General features: G+C 40.1%; 1 protein-coding gene across 2 annotated transcripts; it reads left to right on the forward strand.

Moving 5' to 3' along the window:
• The first annotated feature begins 393 nt into the window (after positions 1-393).
• Positions 394-18,343, forward strand: LOC146554967 (NXPE family member 3-like). 2 transcript variants are annotated; one of them, XM_085251237.1, is made up of 7 exons: positions 394-1,088; positions 6,695-6,868; positions 8,057-8,509; positions 12,242-12,534; positions 12,800-12,870; positions 14,453-14,659; positions 14,747-18,343. In XM_085251237.1, exons 2-7 carry the CDS (start codon positions 6,755-6,757, stop codon positions 15,301-15,303), a joined length of 1,695 nt encoding a protein of 564 aa, XP_085107363.1. In that variant the 5' UTR covers positions 394-1,088; positions 6,695-6,754; the 3' UTR covers positions 15,304-18,343. The 2 variants fall into 2 exon arrangements, with proteins under 2 accessions (XP_085107363.1, XP_085107362.1); XM_085251236.1 differs by lacking the exon at positions 394-1,088 and adding an exon at positions 5,362-6,153.
• The last annotated feature ends 1,600 nt before the right edge of the window (positions 18,344-19,943 follow it).

Here is a 19,943-nt window from a genome sequence, read left to right on the forward strand (position 1 = left end):
GTTTCCGAAGTAACAAAGACACGACTGGATTGCAGCCATTCAAAGACCAAATATAACGTCCCAGAACCCTCCAGCTCACAGGTTAGTCTGCTCCAAGCATTTACACGAAGGTCAGTGTTTTTTAGTAGTTAATACGTCATTTTCATAACATAATTAGTGATATAGGTTACAAGCAAGTCTGGCGCTGTCGCGCTATGCTCCTTTATTTATTGTGCATAAATAGTGAATTGTCCTGACACAATATTGCGTTTAGCTTCTGTTATTATGGTACATTGACAAAAACATATACTTTTATTCACAGGATAAAACAGGTTTTTTGTATCACTAATTGCCCAGTACGATTACAGCATACCATATTATTGTCACTGCTACATTTCTGTGATGGGTACTGTTAGGTATTTTAGTACCATGGTAGCATTTACTGGATATTGTTTTATAGTGACATTATGCAGGAAAACTCTGTCATTCAATAAGGCCCCTTTGTTTTAGTTATTTTTCTCTTTGACCCAAGAATTGATGTGTGAGAATCACAGGCTGGTACAAGGTTGAAATACCACAGAGATCACTCCCTCAGCTACATTAGTTTCTTAATCTTTTAGACGCCTGTTGAAGGCCAAATGGTTTGTTTCAGATTTCACTAATGTAAGAACTCTTCGTTTTGTGCCTTGAAAATATGTCGCTGAGATAATCACAATTGTAGCTGAACTGATACACTACACAAAGGATGCTTCTTCACCCAAGGGCAGGAAGACGCTGCCTTATCTTGGTCTGTACTGGTTTAAACTGATAAATCTGCTGTCTCATGAATTTTACCCTCTATATAAACTGTTGTACTTGTGAATAAAGTTGAGTCAATTTGGGAAGACAATCTAAAGCAGTCTCTGTTTTCTTGTTCTCCCAAGCTGCTCCCGAGCTCGTACTAACACGCTGAATGGCATGCTTGAATATTACTTGAGAATATATTTGACTGTGTTACAGACTAAGGGACATTCTCTGCTGATAGGTGAAGGTACATTCTCTGCTGATAGACGTCCACGCCTCGAAGGAAGTCGATCCACGGATTAGGCCTTGGAAACCGTTTCCTTCAGGTACCAGAAATTATTTCCACTGCTAATTAATTACCGTTGAGCTCAAAGGTCCTATTAATAAACGGTTAATGAATGTGTATTTATGACGACAATTTGTGAGACTGGTAAACTTATGATACGTACGATGGTCTTTCGTTCTACACGGTGCATTTCAAGGTCCTGTACCCATCCGTCGGTAAACTGTACCTGGGCTTGTTGCAGTGACCTGAAGTTACTAAACTTCATGAGTGTATGCACTCACTCCAAGAACCGTATGATTATAAATATGCATATAAATATGCTACAATGAGATAGCTGACTTCATCTAACTAGCAAATGTTGTCCAGGCTACGTTGGTGATACAGTTTTTTTTTAATGTGTATGATATTTTTGTCATGCGATTTTAAAGCTGGTCCTACAACCGCATCCAAGAATAACATGCAGCTTATCTCAGAACTGTCGGTGAAAATTATTCTTGGAGCTAAGTTTAATTGAGCTGCATTTTAAAGAGGTGCAATTTCACAATTTGTGTATATTTTCTACGTTCACTTTTGTCATGTGTTGAGAAAAACACAGATTTAAAATTACATGGTCTAATATTTACATTTAGCATATAACTGCAACATTATTTTTTCGTTGTTTTTTTTTTTAAAGACTCGAAAGGACTTGAAATTCAAAGTTTCAGACTTGTGACTTGAGACTCGACTCTGACTTGCCTGACATTACTTGAGACTTGACTTGAGACTTGAGGATAAAGACTTGAGACTTACTTGAGACTTGCAAAACAATGACTTGGTCCCACCTCTGGTAGGATCTACCTTACAATATAAAGCGCCTTGAGGCGACTGTTGTTGTGATTTGGTGCTGTATAAAAAAATTGAATTGAATTGGTGGGCCATGGTTTCATGTGTGAACAACAGCAATAAAGTTAATAAAAAGATCATGTTTCATCAGGACTGAGAACTGACAGACTTTGATATCGGCCAACATGTGATGGTAAAACTAGTTCAAAAAAGGAAAAGCACTGAGCTGTAACATTGGCCAAAGGATCATTGATATGCATGGGGAGCAGAGCCTGTTAGGAAGCACACATTCCTAAAAATGATATCACATCAATACATCAACATCAAAATTTCAGAAAAGTTGAGAGAGTATGTCAAATGTCAGTGTAGGCTAAATGCTGTTTTTTTTCCCCTAATGTCTTAATTTTAAATTCATTTTTAATCGATCCACCTCATTTGGCTTTCTGGACTTTATACTTTTTTGGCTGTATGCTTATTTGTTAAATAAACTGACATTTACGGTTCATAAATTCATTTCATTTATATCTTTTTTTTTACATATAACTCAAATGTTTTATTATTTGGGCTAATTTTAATAAGAAAGTCAGTCTATATGAAACATGAATATACTTACTGCACTTTATATATTTTAACCATATATAGTACATATTAAAGAATGTGTATAGAAATTGCTTGTATTTTGCTACTCCATCTGATTTTCATGATGCCCTAAAAATTTTCTCTAGATCTGCCCCCTGCTCTGGACTAAAAAGGAGACCAACCATCTAGCTCATTATCAGTACTCAGTTCAAAAGCCTGCATCTCTGGTAGTATGGGAGTGCATTAGTGCCTATGGAAGTGGCAGCTTGCACATCTGAAAAGGCACCATCACTACTGAAAGCTTATACACAAGTTTTAGCAACCTCCTCTTCAAGGAAGGCCTTTCATATTTCAGCAACACAATGCTAAACTGCATACTGCAGCATATCATCACAGTAGAAGAATCTGCAGTGCAAACCTCTCATTGAAAGAAGAGGGGATGCTGCACAGTGGTAAACACTGGCCAAACCTGTCCTCTTTTTTGCTCTCATCAAATTCAAAACTAACATTTGACATGTTTTCTGTGTTCTGTTGTGAATAAAACATGGACTTATGAGAGTTGCAAAATAATTGCACAAGTGCAAAATCTGATCCAGACTGGATGTTAAAGCTAAAATCAGTACAAACTTGTGTAATCATAATGGCAATTAAATTTAATAAACAAAAAATGGATTCCAGTGTAAACTGATGAGCCTTTGAGGTAGAAAACACTTCACTTGAGGAAGTCCATTTGGCTCAAGGGAAACAGCCCAGATCTGTCGGATAATAACTTAACTACTGCAGAGATCCTTTATGCTGTTCCACATTCACAAGCAGAGTGTGGCCCAGACTCAGCTGAGCAAGGTCCAATCTGCTGCTCTGTAATAAAGCAGCATGTCAGCTTTGGTGTGTTTAGCCTTAAATCATTTCAAGTTTTATATCTAACCTTGTCATCGTGTCTAACAGCAATGATTCAAGAGAGTTTTTTGGGGTAGTACACATGATTTCTGTGTGTGTGTGTGTGTGAGAGAGAGAGTTTAAGAAAACACACTAACCAGCAAATAGCTATAGCAACAAAGAGTGTTTAAAATCTTTTGTCCATCCCCTGTATTCTGTACAACCCAACGATAAATGGGTTAAAGATGAAAGCAATGCAAACTTACTATAGATTTAGTTTGAATTAGATTGGAATGTAATAGTTCATCTTTTGGGGGGCATTTAGCTCTGTTTCGATATTTGGAGGAGCAAATCATCCTACGAACTGACCTGATGGCATTTTACCTAATTAACAGCAAAACCCCCGCTGGTTTTCAGTACCATTTATTTTTCCAGTCTTTTTGTTTCCTTCATTTCAACATTATTGTGATGTGTTGCTGCCATCAAATTCAAAATAGTCTAACATTTTTCATTACATAGTAAATGTTTCAGTTGAAAAATTTAATATTCCTCATGATTTGTTTTATTGTGTATATGGATTTGTGAGATCCTCAGATCATTGCATTCTGCTTTTATTTATATTTTACACAATGTTCAAATCTGCTGTCAGTGCAAACACTGTGAAACTATCTGCTGTTTGAACTACCTTAAATTCCATCGATCTATCGATTTTTTAAAATCCAAACATTCAAATGCAATTTTTAAAAACAGCAACAAAAAAAGAAAAAAAAACTACAATTTTAAAATGAACTATGCAATTAATTTAAACTGTGATGTCAGCATTGACTCATGGCCCAACAAATGGCTCAGTGGACTGGCTGAACAACATTCACATGAACTAGGTCTAAACAGGCAGCTATCGTAAAAATGCAGCTGGTTAAATTAGGGCAGAAAAGTTTTACCATCAGCAGAGAGACATGTGCCCTGAGACTGAAAACACTTATGTGCTCTTTTTAAGGGTAACTGTGGTGCCAGACAGTGGAGTCAAAATCTATTCAAATATTGACATTATGTTAGAAAAGGTCCAAACTCTTGTTGGGGCCTCAGTTAATAGCTGATCTATTTCAGAGAATTTCTTAGTGGACCGAATTTCTGTTATACCTACTCAAAGACTTGTCGGTTTGTTTATGTCACTTAAATAATTTTCGCTTTGTTTTTTTTTCCCCCTCCTTTTACTCAACCACAAAAATCAACCAGAGATGAGGACTGATTGGATACAGTAAGGGTCAGACCTCTGCCCTTTGTAGGCACACTTGTACTTGCCTGTCATTCAATAATATGATGAAGGATAACCAAACTATTATTTTTTATAAGTGTCTGGCTCTTTTTGCAGCACACAACTGACAAATGTACATTCGCTCTCGTGGTTTATGGACTGACTCCATATCCTTCTCTCTGTAATCACTGACAGAATATTCTTGAGTCTGATCACATCCTGCGCTGACAGTTTCAGCAGCATGACGATGAGCTGCTCTTGCACTTTTTCTTTTTTGGGGATGTTGCAATTTCCAATGTGGTTACTGGGATCTTTTCTAAGAATCTGTATGACAGCACTTTAGCCACCGTTTCCGATGAAACACCAGTCAGCTGTGCTTGCTCATTTGTAATACATGCCACTTTGCATGAGAAGATCGTGCAATGACGTGCACCTGTGTTAAAACACCTGGCTTGTTGGTTCTCCAGTAACCAGTCTCTGCAGAGACCACTAGGTGGCACAGGTCCTCAGCTCAGCACTCTACCATCAGGCAGTGGTTTGAACACCTTAAAGCAGAACTACCTTGAAATCTTTCTAACACCAATTAGATTTTTATTCACACACTGCAGCTTAACCTTTTCCCTCTTGTCCCGAATTCTTTGATGTTGGGCTGAGAACAAACAACCAATACTCAGAGCAGGTCCAGTCAATCAACAATCATTTATTAAGCACATGCATGTGGAGATGTACACAATACTACCTTCCGTGTCGATCTAAAAGAGGAAGCACTTAGATACACAGTTTTATATGTCAGGGTTCACGGCCCTTCATGCGTAGGCAGATAACATAACATGCATGAGTTACAGTTAGTGACAGTTAGATGTAATTCTTTTTTCGGCAACCTAAGAAAGCTATCTCAACTGTCTCTCACTATGATGTAGCACATCCTGAGTACATCCTGCTGCAGAGGATCCACAGGGCGATGGTGCAGCTGCTATCCACAGCTCCAAACACACTGGTAGTCATTCGGACTGTAAACCACAAAGCTTTGATGAGGCAATTACTAACTGTGACTAAATGTCCATCTGGTGGACGCCTGGCAGATGAGCTTGGCCCACAGCATCCGCCCACCACCACCCACTATTAAGAACAGGATTAATGAACTCTTTTCCTACATATTCAATTAAAACCATGACAAGATGTGCGCGCACCAACACAGAGATTTTTACCAGAAACATTTGAGTGAGGAGAAAGAATCAGAGCAGGATTGAGCACAACTGCAGTGCTGTGAAAGAGTATGACTTCACTCTGATTTTTTTTGTTTATGTTATAAATTTACAAAGTGTAAGGTTAGTATAAACATCATACTTCAGTAAATTTAACAGGGTGGGCCAAGAAAAAGACTACCAGGGACTCAGGGGAAGATTTGCATTTTCCCCTTTGCATTAATTTGCAGTGGACAGAGTACAGTCGCTCTTGGATAATAATTAACTTTTGGTATGTCTTTGATTCATTGTGTCACAACTGGGAAAACAGCAAATCAATGCAATGAGCTTCAGCGCTGGTTCTCACTAAAAGAATCTTCTCCGTCGAGGTAAGATGTGCTATAGACTTGAGAAGTAAATGTAAAAATGAGAATCGTTTAGCATTACAATACATTATTAATGTACTTATGTGCTTTGTAGAGGATTTTGTGCGATTTTACGCTGTGTGACATTTTTCTACAGAAAAATATTGCCGTTATCACTTCTGCTTGTGTCTTACTCATTTGTTCCTTAAACTGTAGACGTGTACATCTTTGACACACGTCTGAACCGAGGACATGTATTAGGGAGAATTTATTTCTACGATCTCTACCAGACTTTTATTTTCCACTTGTTTGATAAATCAAAAAATGTTTCTGTCTTTACAACTCTTTACACATTAACTGCTACTTACATCAAGATTTTCGTCCTCCACAGCTGCATATTCTGATGAGTCAATAAAAAATAATAATAGTGTCAGTTTAACAGAATATATTGGTTTCAGTAATTAAACAGTTTGTAATTGAGAGAGGATTTGCAACTGCATTTTGTTTTGTTTTTTAACATATACTTTGTTATTGTTTTTGTTTTAATTTCATTCATAAAATCTAGTATCTGGTGAACTGGTCATAGTGCAACACTGCAGCCGGAGATGTGGACTGTTTACCAATCATGAAGTTCCAAGTTTGTAAACGACAGGCCTTTACTAGACTCCCAAAATGTGCCTGGATTTTCCTTTTCTTCACTCTTTTTTTCCTGGTGTTATTTATCACGAACACCCTGGAGGTAAGAACTTGTGTTTTTCTAATTAGTGACTACAGTTTTTTGTGTTGAAAAAAAGATTAAATGAATAATGTAGGTATGATGTGTCAGATGTCCATATGAAGAGCCAGATGCAATTCTTAGGTCATACAGTGCTTTCACATGACTTTCATCTGCTATATAGGTTTTAGATTAAATAGGTAAATGTGACAATGAGCGATCCGATGACCACAGCATTGTAGTTTTTAAAGATCCTTTATTTTCCCGTTTTAAAGTAGCACACACCACTCTCCCAGAAACATCCTTAAAAGGGGAGACATGATTAGATGATGAGGTCAGGTGTGTGAATCAGCCTCCATCTTTCACCACACCCTGAAAACCCACTGCTCTACCCCTCCCCTGCAGCGGAGCCACAAACCACTCCCCACAATAGTCATGTTTTTGGATGTAGCCCTTCGACAATCATCTTGTTGGTGGTGCAAAAATACTAAATATACTAATATTTAATCTGCAACACGAGATAACTTTTTTTACTTTTTAAACTTACTTTTTTATTTACTTCTATTTAATTTTTTTTTTTTAGTCCTTTAGTTCTTGTTAGGAAGAATGTGTCACCCTGACCTGGCAACCCTGTTGTAAGCTAGTAATTAATGTAGCCTTGTATGTGAGGTTTATGGTAAAATCAACTCATTGGAGAGTGCTGATTAGTCCCTCCAAATTTAAATCAATTTTGTATCTCACATTATAAACATTGGTATTATAAGATTGAAATCCTGGTGATTTTCTGAAAGGCAACATTTCTGCCAGTAACCACATTTTGCATTTGATACAACTGCATTTAGTTTGCCTTATCATAGAGAGCTGAGTGTAATCTGTATCTGTATATTTCTTGGCTTAGTTAAATTGGTAATGCATATATTTTAAGGATTTTGATTTATTCATTTATGTACAAAGAAAAGCTTTGTTGTCTTATCACATGAGAAGAATTTTTAACAGTTTTCAACTATGTTTAGTATTTACCTCTTTTTAAAATTTACCATGGCAACTAAGCAGCTTCAAAATCTGCAACTTTTGCTTTGTATGAAATGTTTTTGTTTCCAACTCTCAGAGCCCTATTCAGATTTCATTGTCTTAAACTGGATAATGGAACATGTTGATTCTTAGGTGTACTGAATTGTATTGCATGTTTTAATTCAATGATTAATATTGCAGTTTCAGAATAAAATGAAGACCATCAGCATATTCCCAAGGCCTGCCGCTGTTACCCTGTCTACTGACATGCATTATGACTTCTGCAAGTTAAAACCGCTGTCCCCTAAGGAGGCTCAAGAAGAAGACCTCCTGCTAGAGTCTATTACTTGGCCTGAAACGCCACCTTTATCATTTCCTCTTTCCCTGGAAAAGACCAGTGATCCAGACCACAGCACCTTCACCATTCTTCCAAAGAGGGGAGGGGGCCAGTGGCGAATAGGAGATAAGCTGGAGGTTATGATTAACATGAAGGACTTTCAGGGCCGTCCAAAAAAGTTTGGAGGAGACGTTTTACTTGCCCGGCTGCACAGCCCAACTATCGGTGCGGGTGTTGCAGGAGAAGTGGTGGATCATCTCAATGGCTCCTACACAGCTGTATTCTTTTTACTCTGGAAAGGAAGTGCACAAGTCCAGGTGATTAAGAAAATGTATCATTTTACATGTGGTTGAAGGCATTGGAAATGTCAACATCCCATCTTTCTTTTTTTTCAGTCACTGGAATGTTTAGAAAAATACATCTTCCCATTTCTCTAGACAAAGACTTAATAGTAAAGTAATGTTTCAAGCTGATGTAAAATGTTAGCTTCCTGTTGCCGTTGGCATAAAGAAACCTACTTCTCAAATTTGCACATAAAGTCTGTTACCCCTACTTTTAGCTACTGACATTAGGACAAATGCTAAGACCAAACAGTCACTTCATTCTTATGCAATACTGAGCAGCAATCTGGGGGTGAAAAAATAAACTAATGAGGAGGTGCCGCAAAAATGTGTTCCCCAAAAGGAACTGAGACTGACTTCCAAAGTTCTCATAGGTTGTGATGTTTATATTGCTTATTTTTGTGTTAATGGAAACTGTAATGGAGGGGGAATGTGGTTCCGGGTTATACTTCAAGATCGTGTTCAGTTTCTGCAGTAGGAGAAAACTATTAGCACTAAAGTTAGCATGTTTGTAGTAAGCCCATGTAATGAATGCAAAGTATGGTGCTCCTTGCTAACTAGCAAGGTATGGTCATGACCTCAATGCCATTAGCTGAAGCTTTAAAAACAAATTATTTCCTCCAGAGTCTCCACCAGCTTGGGTTTGAGCTGGATGACAAAATATGCTTTAACAGAAACAAGAATTCTATCTGTTACAAAACAAATTATTTTGCTGCTTCCCCAACAGACCTTTGCTGCAAATATTTAATGATCATAGCTTGCTTATGAAATAGAGCCAACTCATCTTTTCCACTGAACCATAGCTGTTAGACAATTCTAACAGCAGATGGGTTAAATTCCAACCCAAGGCCGTTTGCTCCCATATGGAAAAGAAATAGTAAAAACTTATATGTGATTACTCATGAAAGTGGCCACTTTCATGAGTAAATCATATAAGGCTTACATGATTTACTCATGAAAGTGGCCACTTTCTCATTACTTTCATACATTGTTTTAGTAAGTATCCAAAACATACAAGTTTCATTATATAATTTTTCAAGGGATCTTATATCTGTTTTCACTCTTATATGCTTTTCATACAAGTTTCACACAAGACAGATACAAACTTTATAAGATTTATATATATCTTTTCCATATGGGCTGTGTATCTCCATCCATCCATCCATCCATCTTCATCCGCTTTGTCCGGGGCCGGGTCGCGGGGGCAGCAGCCTAAGCAAAGAGGCCCAGACCTCCCTCTCCCCAGCCACCTCCTCCAGCTTATCCGGGGGAATACCAAGGCGTTCCCAGGCCAGCCGAGAGATATAATCTCTCCAGCGTGTCCTGGGTCTGCCCCGGGGCCTCCTCCCGGTGGGACATGCCTGGAACACCTCACCCAGGAGGCGCCCAGGGGGCATCCTTGTCAGATGCCCGAACCACCTCAGCTGGCTCCTTTCGATGTGGAGCAGCAGCTGCTCTACTCTGAGCCCCTCCCAGATGGCCAAACTTCTCACCCTATCTCTAAGGGAGAGGCCAGCCACCCTTCGGAGGAAGCTCATTTCTGCCGCTTGTATCCGCGATCTCGTTCTTTCGGTCACTACCCACAGCTCGTGGCCATAGGTGAGGGTAGGGACGTAGATCGACTGGTAAATTGAGAGCTTCGCTTTTACACTCAGCTCCCTCTTCACCACGACGGAACGGTGCAGCGTCCGCATTACTGCAGCTGCAGCCCCAATCCGTCTGTCGATCTCCGGCTCCCTTCTCCCATCACTCGCGAACAAGACCCCGAGATACTTGAACTCCTCCACTTGGGGCAGGAACTCATCCCCGACCTGGAGTGGGCACTCCACCCTTTTCCGACTGAGAACCATGGCCTCAGATTTGGAGGTGCTGATCCTCATTCCCGCTGCTTCACACTCGGCTGCGAACCGCTCCAGTGCGAGCTGGAGGCCCTCACCCGATGAAGCCAACAGAACCACATCATCTGCAAAAATCAGAGATGAGATTCTGAGGCCACCAAAGCGAAAGCCCTCCGCCACTTGGCTGCGCCTAGAAATCCTGTCCATAAAAATTATGAACAGAACCGGAGACAAAGGGCAGCCCTGGCGGAGCCCATCACCCACCGGGAACGAGTCCGACTTATTGCCGGCAATGCGAACCAAGCTCTTGCAACGGTTGTATAGGGATCGAATGGCCCGTAGCAATGGGCCAGACACCCCATATTCCCGCAACACCTCCCACAGGACACCCCGAGGGACACGGTCGAATGCCTTCTCCAAGTCCACAAAACACATGTAGACTGGTTGGGCAAACTCCCATGCACCCTCAAGTATCCTGGAGAGGATAAAGAGCTGGTCCAGTGTTCCGCGACCAGGACGAAAACCACATTGTTCCTCCTGTATCCGAGGTTCGACTAACGGACGAACTCTCCTTTCCAGCACCCTGGCATAGACTTTCCCAGGGAGGCTGAGGAGTGTTATCCCCCTGTAGTTGGAACACACCCTCCGGTCCCCTTTCTTGAAGATGGGGACCACCACCCCGGTCTGCCAGTCCACAGGTACTGCCCCTGATCTCCACGCAACATTGCAGAGGCGTGTCAACCAGGACAGCCCTACAACGTCCAGAGCCTTCAGGAACTCGGGGCGGACCTCATCAACACCAGGGGCTCTGCCACCAAGGAGTTGTTTAACTGCCTCAGTGACCTCGCCCCCGGAAATTGGCGGGTCATTCCCCTCATCCCCAGACTCTGCTTCCTCCTTGGAAGACGTGTCAGTGGGATTAAGGAGGTCCTCGAAGTATTCCTTCCACCGCCTGACAATTTTCTCAGTCGACGTCAGCAGCGCTCCGCCAGCACTATACACAGTGCAGGTAGAGCACCGCTTTCCCCTCCTGAGACGTCTGACGGTTTGCCAGAATCTCTTCGAGGCAGTCCGAAAGTCTTTTTCCATGGCCTCTCCGAACTCCTCCCACACCCGAGTTTTTGCTTCAGCCACTGCCCGAGCCGCATTCCGCTTGGCCTGTCGATACCTGTCGGCTGCCTCCGGAGTCCCACAGGCTAACCAAGCCCAATAGGACTCCTTCTTCAGCCTGGTGGTTCCCTTCACCTCTGGTGTCCACCATTTGGTTCGGGGATTACCACCACGGCAGGCACCAACCGCCTTGCGGCCGCAGCTCATTGCAGCAGCTTCGGCATACACAGATGCCTAAGATTACGTAGGCATCTGTGTATCTCCACCCACTGTAAATAGCCCTTACTAAACAGTTAGTCTTTAATGCTACTTGAACCAGGGGAATGGAATGCTGACCATGACAAAAGGTAACGTTTTCTTTCCATTGGCACTGTTTCTTTTTGCCAACATATAATCTGAATGAATTACTTACCACCAACCAGAAATGCAAATTCCCCAAAAGTTGATTCCATTTATCTGTATGTAGTTTTTTCAGTGGGAGAAATGTTTCGTCACTCACCCAAGTGACTTCTTCAGTTTCATGGAGATGCTCTTTTTATAAGGTTGGGGAAACCTGCAGTCAGCTGAGACTGAAAAAGTCACTTGGGTGAGTGACGAAACATTTCTCCCACTGAAAACATCCAGATGAACAGAATCAACTTTCTGGGATTTCCTTACTGGGATGATTGAGCATGAATCAAGATGCTGTATTCAAAGGTTGTAGTAATTATAGGTATTTATCTGAAAACTGGTTGCAAAACTCTGAGTCTGTTTTCTACAGGTGACACTGGTTCACCCCAGTGAGGCAGTCATGGAGCTGCGCAGGCTGAACAGAGAACACCCTGACAGGATTTTCTTTAAGAGCGTCTTCCAGTCAGGCTCAGTCACTGAAACTACCACCTGTAACATATGTTTGCGTCCAACCCAGAAGTCTCTGTGCAACTACACTGACCTCCATACAGGCGAGCCCTGGTTCTGCTACAAGCCAGATAACCTGAGTTGTGATGCCAGAATGAATTACTTCAATGGAGGATATCAACAAAGCATCACAACCATGGAGAAGCTTTTTAAGAGGTGAAGATTTCGTTTATGTCCTTAGTGTAAAAGTATAAAAGTCAATCTTTTTCTTTGTTTTACTCTCCACAGCAAAAAGAGGGAACTATCTTTTTCTCCACCTGGAAAATTCTTCATTGTTGTGTGTTAGCCAGTTTCCCTGTCAACTATTTAATGTTTAATATGATTTAATCTGTTTTTGCTGCCTGCCGTCTCTAATAAATTTCTAGTTTAAAAAACTTTTAAACTTTTCTTAAGAACTTTTATTGTGTGTGCTTTGCCTCAGTGGCGTCAACTTGAAAGTCTCCATTCGAGCTTCAGGACCTGCAGGTGTCACCATTTTTCCAAGAATGAAAGGTAAAGCCAGATGTTAACACCTATATTAAATAAACATTTGTAGAACATTTAATAGTTTATGGATTTTGAATTAACTACTAACAGTGTAACTTTTCCTCTGTATGGATAGTTCATAACATGTGGATGAAATGAACTTCAACAGTTCTTATTCCCAGAATAAAGAGGTTTATTATAAGAATGTGAGGTATGATCAGAAAGTTCTGGGAACTGACCTCAACTGATTTATATTAGGCTGATCCGTCTTCTTGAGTGTTGTCTTTTTGTGCATCTTAAGCCCATTTTCAAAAATGTAATTAGTTATAGATTGCTCCCTGGATGTCCCATTCTGTTCCCTTGCACTTATTTTGGGTCAGATATGTCTGTGTAGTTAAAAAATAGTAACAGTAACAGTTATATAGTAACTGTTAAGTCTAATATACCCTAGTAAGCTATACTACTTTTTCCTTTGGGAAGATACCATCTGTGCAGTGTGCAATTCTGTTGAAGAAAGATGTTGAATCTATTTAATTATTCTTGAAAAATAATTTATTTCTGTGCATTTTCCCCCCTGCATCAAATTAAATTTGATTATATCGATTAAGCATCATGAGGTGGAGGGTGGCTCCCTATTTTTTTTGCTGGGAGTTTGCAACCCTATTAGTTAGGTTGCTTAATATTTCTGCTAAGTACTCTTTAAAATACCAGAATAGGGAGGATGGAGTAGGTTTAAGTTTATTAGATTGATTGGTTTTGCTGAACTATGAAATATTTTGGGCGCAGTGTATTTTTTACATACAGGTATAACAGAATAGCTTTAGTGTTGTTATTTATTTAAACTTGAGTATAAACGTATACAAAATGCAGCAAGATATTAAAAAAACGTTTTGTTGATTAAAAAACACTATATCGGATTCATATCGGTATCGGCAGATATCCAAATTTATGATATCGGTATCGGTATCGGACATAAAAAAGTGGTATCGTGCCATCTCTAATTTTTAGGCAATCCTGATATTAATGAATCTCAGTAGTCCAGTCTAGAATTAATAAATGCATTAACTAATTCTTCCATATCAGTCTGAGACAGGATTTCTCATTTTTGAGATACTGCACTAATGCAAGAAAACAGTCATACATATTTGTTTAATATGTGCATTGAGGGACATGACTCCAAGTTTCCTTACAGTGTCACTGGAGGTCAAAATAAAGCCATCCAGAATGGTTTGACACCACGTTTCTAAGATTGCACATGAAAGGGATGGGACTTCCAGGAAGTGATCTAATAACAGCAGCAGTAGTCATAGTGGTGCATAAATGCATGATAAGATGATCTTCAACAGTGGATGGTAAACATTTAAATTAGGTAATCACCAGTGTACTGCACTTATATTTTTTGGGACTAAAAAAGTCATAAACAAACTAACTGTACTTCAACTTGAGTGAGGTTAGAAAACTACAGCAAACTAGCTGTCTTATAAAATTAAAATTATAAGTAATATTAGATTTCATTCACTCATACAGGTAAAGGAAAGATTTTGTTTGGGTCTTTTCTTGTTAATAACTCAAAAATAGTCATATAGCGTGTCTGTTGACTTGTTCTCAGGACAGTCAGAGGAGAAGAGCAGCAGTGAGGAGTCTGGACCCTCGGGCTATTACTACCAAGATGTTTGGCGAGGACTAGGTGGCACAAAAATTCATCAGTTCAACACTTCCTCGGCCATCACTCAGTGCCTGAAAGGCAAGGTGGTTCATATGTATGGAGACTCCACCATTAGGCAGTGGTTTGAACACCTTACAGCAACACTACCAGGTAACTACCCCACAACCCTTTCAGGCACCCCTCTGATTTTCTTTAGACACCTTATCACACGCATTATTTCCTCTGTAATACTTTCAGATCTCAAGGAGTTTGACCTGAATAGTGAGAAACAAGCTGGACCTTTCATGGCCCTGAACTTTACACACAACATCATGGTGAAGTACCGCTGCCACGGTCCTCCTCTCCGGAGCACTACTGTCCCAGCCATTGAGATGCATTATATTGCCAACGAGTTAGACAACATGGTTGGAGGCAGCAAAACCGTTGTAGTACTTGGAATCTGGGCACACTTTGCCACTTTTCCCTTGGAGTTCTACATCCGGCGGATGTTGTCCATCCGCAGGGCAGTGGTGCGGCTGCTGTCCAGGGCTCCAGACACACTGGTGGTTATTCGGACCGGAAACCCCAAATCTTTAACATGTTTCCTTCACTCATCCACTAACAGTGACTGGTACACGCTGCAGCAACTCAAAGTGCTCAAGGCCATATTCAAAGGACTGAATGTCCATCTGGTGAATGCCTGGGAGATGGTCATTGCCCACCACCTGCCCCAAGAACTCCACCCACAACCTCCCATTATTAAGAACATGATTAATGTTCTCCTGTCGTACATATGCCCTGAAAAGGATGGTTAGATGTGTGTGTGTGTGTGTGTGTGTGTGTGTGTGTGTGTGGGGGGGGGGGTTAGCAGTCTGTGCACACACATTTATTTACCATCTATTTGAATTAAATTAACTACAGTAAACAGCAAAAGTAACTATTATAAATGTTCATAGTAGCCCCAGAGAAAGCTTGTAACCATCTTAATCAGCCTCATTGGTTCCACTCTCTGCATACAGTACATTTAATCCATTTTTCATTTTTAATAATAGTCCCTATTTGATTTGTTAAATAATGTTGTTTCCCACTGCATCACCTAAGAAACCAAAGCTGATTTGTACTTTAAACATGGTCAGCATAAACACAGGAAGTTAAAGGGACAAAAACAAAGGTTAGCACAAAATTTCACTCCCAGCGTGAAATGCCTTTCAGGTTTCATCTGAATCTGTAAATACTGTATTTAGGGGCAGTTATGTTTTGGGACATGTTTACATGCATCTGTGTTATTCTGTCTGTAAACATGGTTTTGAATTAATTCTGATAAAACTACGTAGGCGTGTAGGATTGGGATTGTGTTAACAATCCATTAGAATTTGGTTTATACATATTTAAGGTGAACTCGAGATGTGTTACTGTATATCTTCACAGAAAGAGAATGAGCCGCCTAGTTAGCAGTGGTAAATGGTAAAGAGCCTGTATTTATATAGCACTTTACTAGTCCCTAAGGACCCCAAAGCGCTTTACACATCCAGTCATCCACCCATTCACACACTGGTGATGGCAGCTGCATTGTAGCCACAGCCACCCTGGGACGCACTGACAGAGGCGAGGCTGCCGGACACTGGCGCCACCGGGCCCTCTGACCAGTAGGCAATGGGTGAAGTGTCTTGCCCAAGGACACAACGACCGAGATTGTCCAAGCCGGGGCTCGAACTGGCAACCTTCCGATTACAAGGCGAACTCCCAACTCTTGAGCCACGATCGCCTCAATAACGGTGTTACTAACGTTACTTTTTCCAGTAACAAGTAATCTAACTAATTACTATTTCTATCGTTACAATGCTGTTAACTAGAAAATGTGGTGCGGTCGCTTTACTATTTTTCAACAAACAGATGGTTGAAGCTGTCTTCAGCCTACCGCACCTTATATCAAGCCAATCACATGACCACATGAACATTGTGTTGATAGGCTACGTAAGACCAGAGTCATGATAAACATTATGTATGCATGTTTTTTCCTGAATAGTTTTGTCACATTAACTGTGATTAACAGTAACTGATTTACAAACGGTAACTGATTTAAACCAAGCAGAAGACTAGAGAGTTGTCTGTGGCTCTATAGTGTAGGTGTAGGGGTTTACACACTTGCCTAATAAACAAAAGGTCCTTGGTTTCATTCTGAGAGTAGACACAAATGGGGCTTCAAATGGCATAAAAACTAATAAAATCTGTCTCACTAACCACTTTGGAAACTTGTGACACGTGAATGTAGCTTTAAAAACATCTATGTAACATGTTAGACAGCCCAGTTTGAAAGGACTGATAGCTTGTGCCAAGGAGGTTAATTATCATTTGTATAGCTCTTTTGTTTAGGACTTTTAACAAGCAGTTAAGGACAATTAACCAGGTATCGGACACACTTAACTGGCTATGCAAAATAAACCATTGAAAGGCCATTGTTCCTTTGGAGCCTGATTCCCTAAAAGGAATCTATAGCTAACAGCTAAACGAACTATAACTCTAGCATTAGTGTCGGCTCTACAAAGTATTTCTGGTACAATGCAATACAATGTTTTCAGTGACACTGAAACTAAGAAAAAAAATCCTAGTCATAAAATAAAAAGCTGATGTATCAAAATCACGTACCAGCAATAACACAGGGTATCAACAGCAAAAGCAGCAATAGAAGGTGTGATGAAGGCTTACTGAGGCTTACGGTCCTGCTACCATACTTTATCTAGAAAACATTAAGGAAAGTCTCAATAGAGCAGCAGGTCAGAGATTTTCAAAATATTATTCATACAGTAAATATCATGATGTGAAACAGGCTGTAAATAATGTTGTGGAGCTCTTATCACAATGATCCAGTCTTTAATTGATGACGTATGAACCCTGCTTCCTGGTCCAAACCTCTCCATGTTAATTAAGGCTGTTGTGTTTTTAAAGTGTTTTAATGCTTTGTATCTTCTTAATCTGAACAATGAAAGAATTTAGACAGTTTTTAACTCCCAGTGATGCCGCAGTGTTTGTTTGACTTTGGGACCTGAAGTGGAGTTTGGACCCAGAAATGGCTATTTATGTCAGTCTTAAAGACTGGATAGGTATGTTTGTCTCTCCATAAACAGTGCCTCGTGTTAGTATGAAAGAAAGATTTACCAACAACAGCTGAAATTCAACGTCGGGTGGGTTTTTAACCTCACAAGTGAAAGAGTGAGTCTCATCACTGGTTTTGTTTGTTTCCATGGCGCAGCGGTATTCCTTACTGTCTTGAACGCCCCACACTGATAACTCTGCTGTTGTCATTTCCAGTTTATCTGCCTTTTTCTATAACAACAACACAAGCAAAGACTGATGTTCTACGAGCTGATGTCACATGTTTGTGAATGTGCGATTTAAAACATGCATTACCCGTATAGTGATGTGAACACTGTTTCTTGTCCTTGTGGCTGTGAAGCTGATAAACTCAGGGTCTGGATAGTAGGACATGTTTGTGGAGCAGGCCAAGGTTTGATTAGCTACTTTCAAAAACACAGTGCTGCTAGAAATCCCAGGACTGTTTTCAGCTGAAGGTGAGTCATAGGTGAGACTCTGCAATGAATTACATTTTTATATAAATCATAGACTCTTTATATAGCTAGCATGGTATGGTCATGATGGTGACATGATAAACCTAATGTCAATCACAGAATCAGAAGCGCCTCAACATCTATATTTCTAATGATTCAGCTTCTCTCCATAACTTGTTTTGTGCCAAATAATCTTACCGGTTACCCTCAATCTTCAACAAGGTGTTTATTTTAATCTTGCTTTTTTATTTTAATTTGACTCCCAATAAAATGTAAGTGATTTTTCTGATTACTGCATTTTTGTAATGGTGAGAATATGAAGTTACTTAATCTGTGTATGAAAAATCCTCCTCGTTTATGTCAAGACCAGTAAAGCTGACATTGGAGAGTAGTAGCAACAAAATAGAACCAACAGTCAATCAACACGTATGATATGTATGAAGTCAGACACTCTGATGTCGGTGGACTGCGTAGGGACTTGCTCAGCAAATGTAGGCGGCATAAATAAAACAAATACATAAATAAAGATTTAATCAAAGGTAGCTGTGGAGGCTTACCTTGGTGAGAAAAGGTTTACTGTTCAGCAAATTGGACAAAGAAATCAGCCCTTGCTCAACCGTCTGCCTACAACTTTCTGAAACATCCAGAGCTTGTCCCAGTTGGGACTCCTGGTGCCCCGGGAAGAAAATGCGCTCAGCATATGTTTGGTAATCCAGGAAAGCAATCCCAGAGCCCAGCAAAGCATTGAACATGTCCATCATCTCTGTCATCCAGTCTAAAAAGAGGAATTAAGGTTTCGTCTTACTTTCACAAGATGTAAAAGTCCAATCCAACTTTATTTATAGAGCACTTTAAAAACAACATAGTTGACCAAAGTGCTTTCCAATAATAAAAAACAGAGATAACAGTTAAAAACCATACATTAAGCAGACAAAGAAAAATATCTAAATAACAATAAAATAAATACATAAATGAAAAAAGAAGATAAAAAATAAATCAGTATATATCAAATAATAAAACATGAGTAAAATAGACATTAAAATATACAATGAATAAAATTAACAAAAAAAGATTAAGAGTGACCATCTACTGACTAAAACTGACTACAAGCTGACTCTGGTGCTTCTCCTAAAAAGCCTTTGGAAAAAAAGGTGTTTTTAAAAGTGATTTGAACATTTCAAGTCTTGGGGCCAGCCTAATATGGATGGACAGCTTTTTCCATAATCTGGGGGCCACAACAGCGAAAGCTCGGTTCAGAAGAAAAAGAGGAAGTTACCTGTGAACTCCTTCTTACAGCGGTCTCAAACACTCGTCTCCAGGTTCTCCAGCTGGATCTGAACTTTCTGATGGTCCCTCATGGCCTATTTGCTTTCTCCTGACCCACAAGCCATGATGAAGAGGTAATATTAAGATCAAAACCAACCAATATGTTGATCAAATAAGAAACTGATGCTCCGTGAACTGAACATGTTTACCTGTATATGAGCACTATGATGAGAACACCAAAGAAAAATACACTGACACCTCTGATCTGCTTGAAAAGCTTAGATTCATTTAAAAGAATTAAATTAAAACATCAATATACTGGCAACTGTACAAGGGGTAAAAAAAAGCCATCGTAAAAACATTCATGCTTAGGCAAACATTTAAAAGCAAATAATAGTTTCATAGGTTATAACTAGGCTTTATGTAGGCTGAGGTTTGGTGTCAGAAGGTGTGGATGTACAAGAACAATGACAGAGGTACATACTGTCTCACAGGCCTGTCACCTTGACCTTGCTAAGGTCCAGTGTGGCTGCCACGACGACACTGAAAGGGCTCTTGGGAATGTGATCTCCACCGTAGGTCACGCAACTCCCAGGGGACCCTGTCATGGGAAAGGGAAGCGA

The sequence above is a fragment of the Mchenga conophoros genome, linkage group LG17, assembly GCF_057382185.1.
Source record: "Mchenga conophoros isolate Kocher_MC1m ecotype Shallow Benthic linkage group LG17, M_conophoros_male_GT1.1, whole genome shotgun sequence".
NCBI classification, from domain to species: domain Eukaryota; kingdom Metazoa; phylum Chordata; class Actinopteri; order Cichliformes; family Cichlidae; genus Mchenga; species Mchenga conophoros.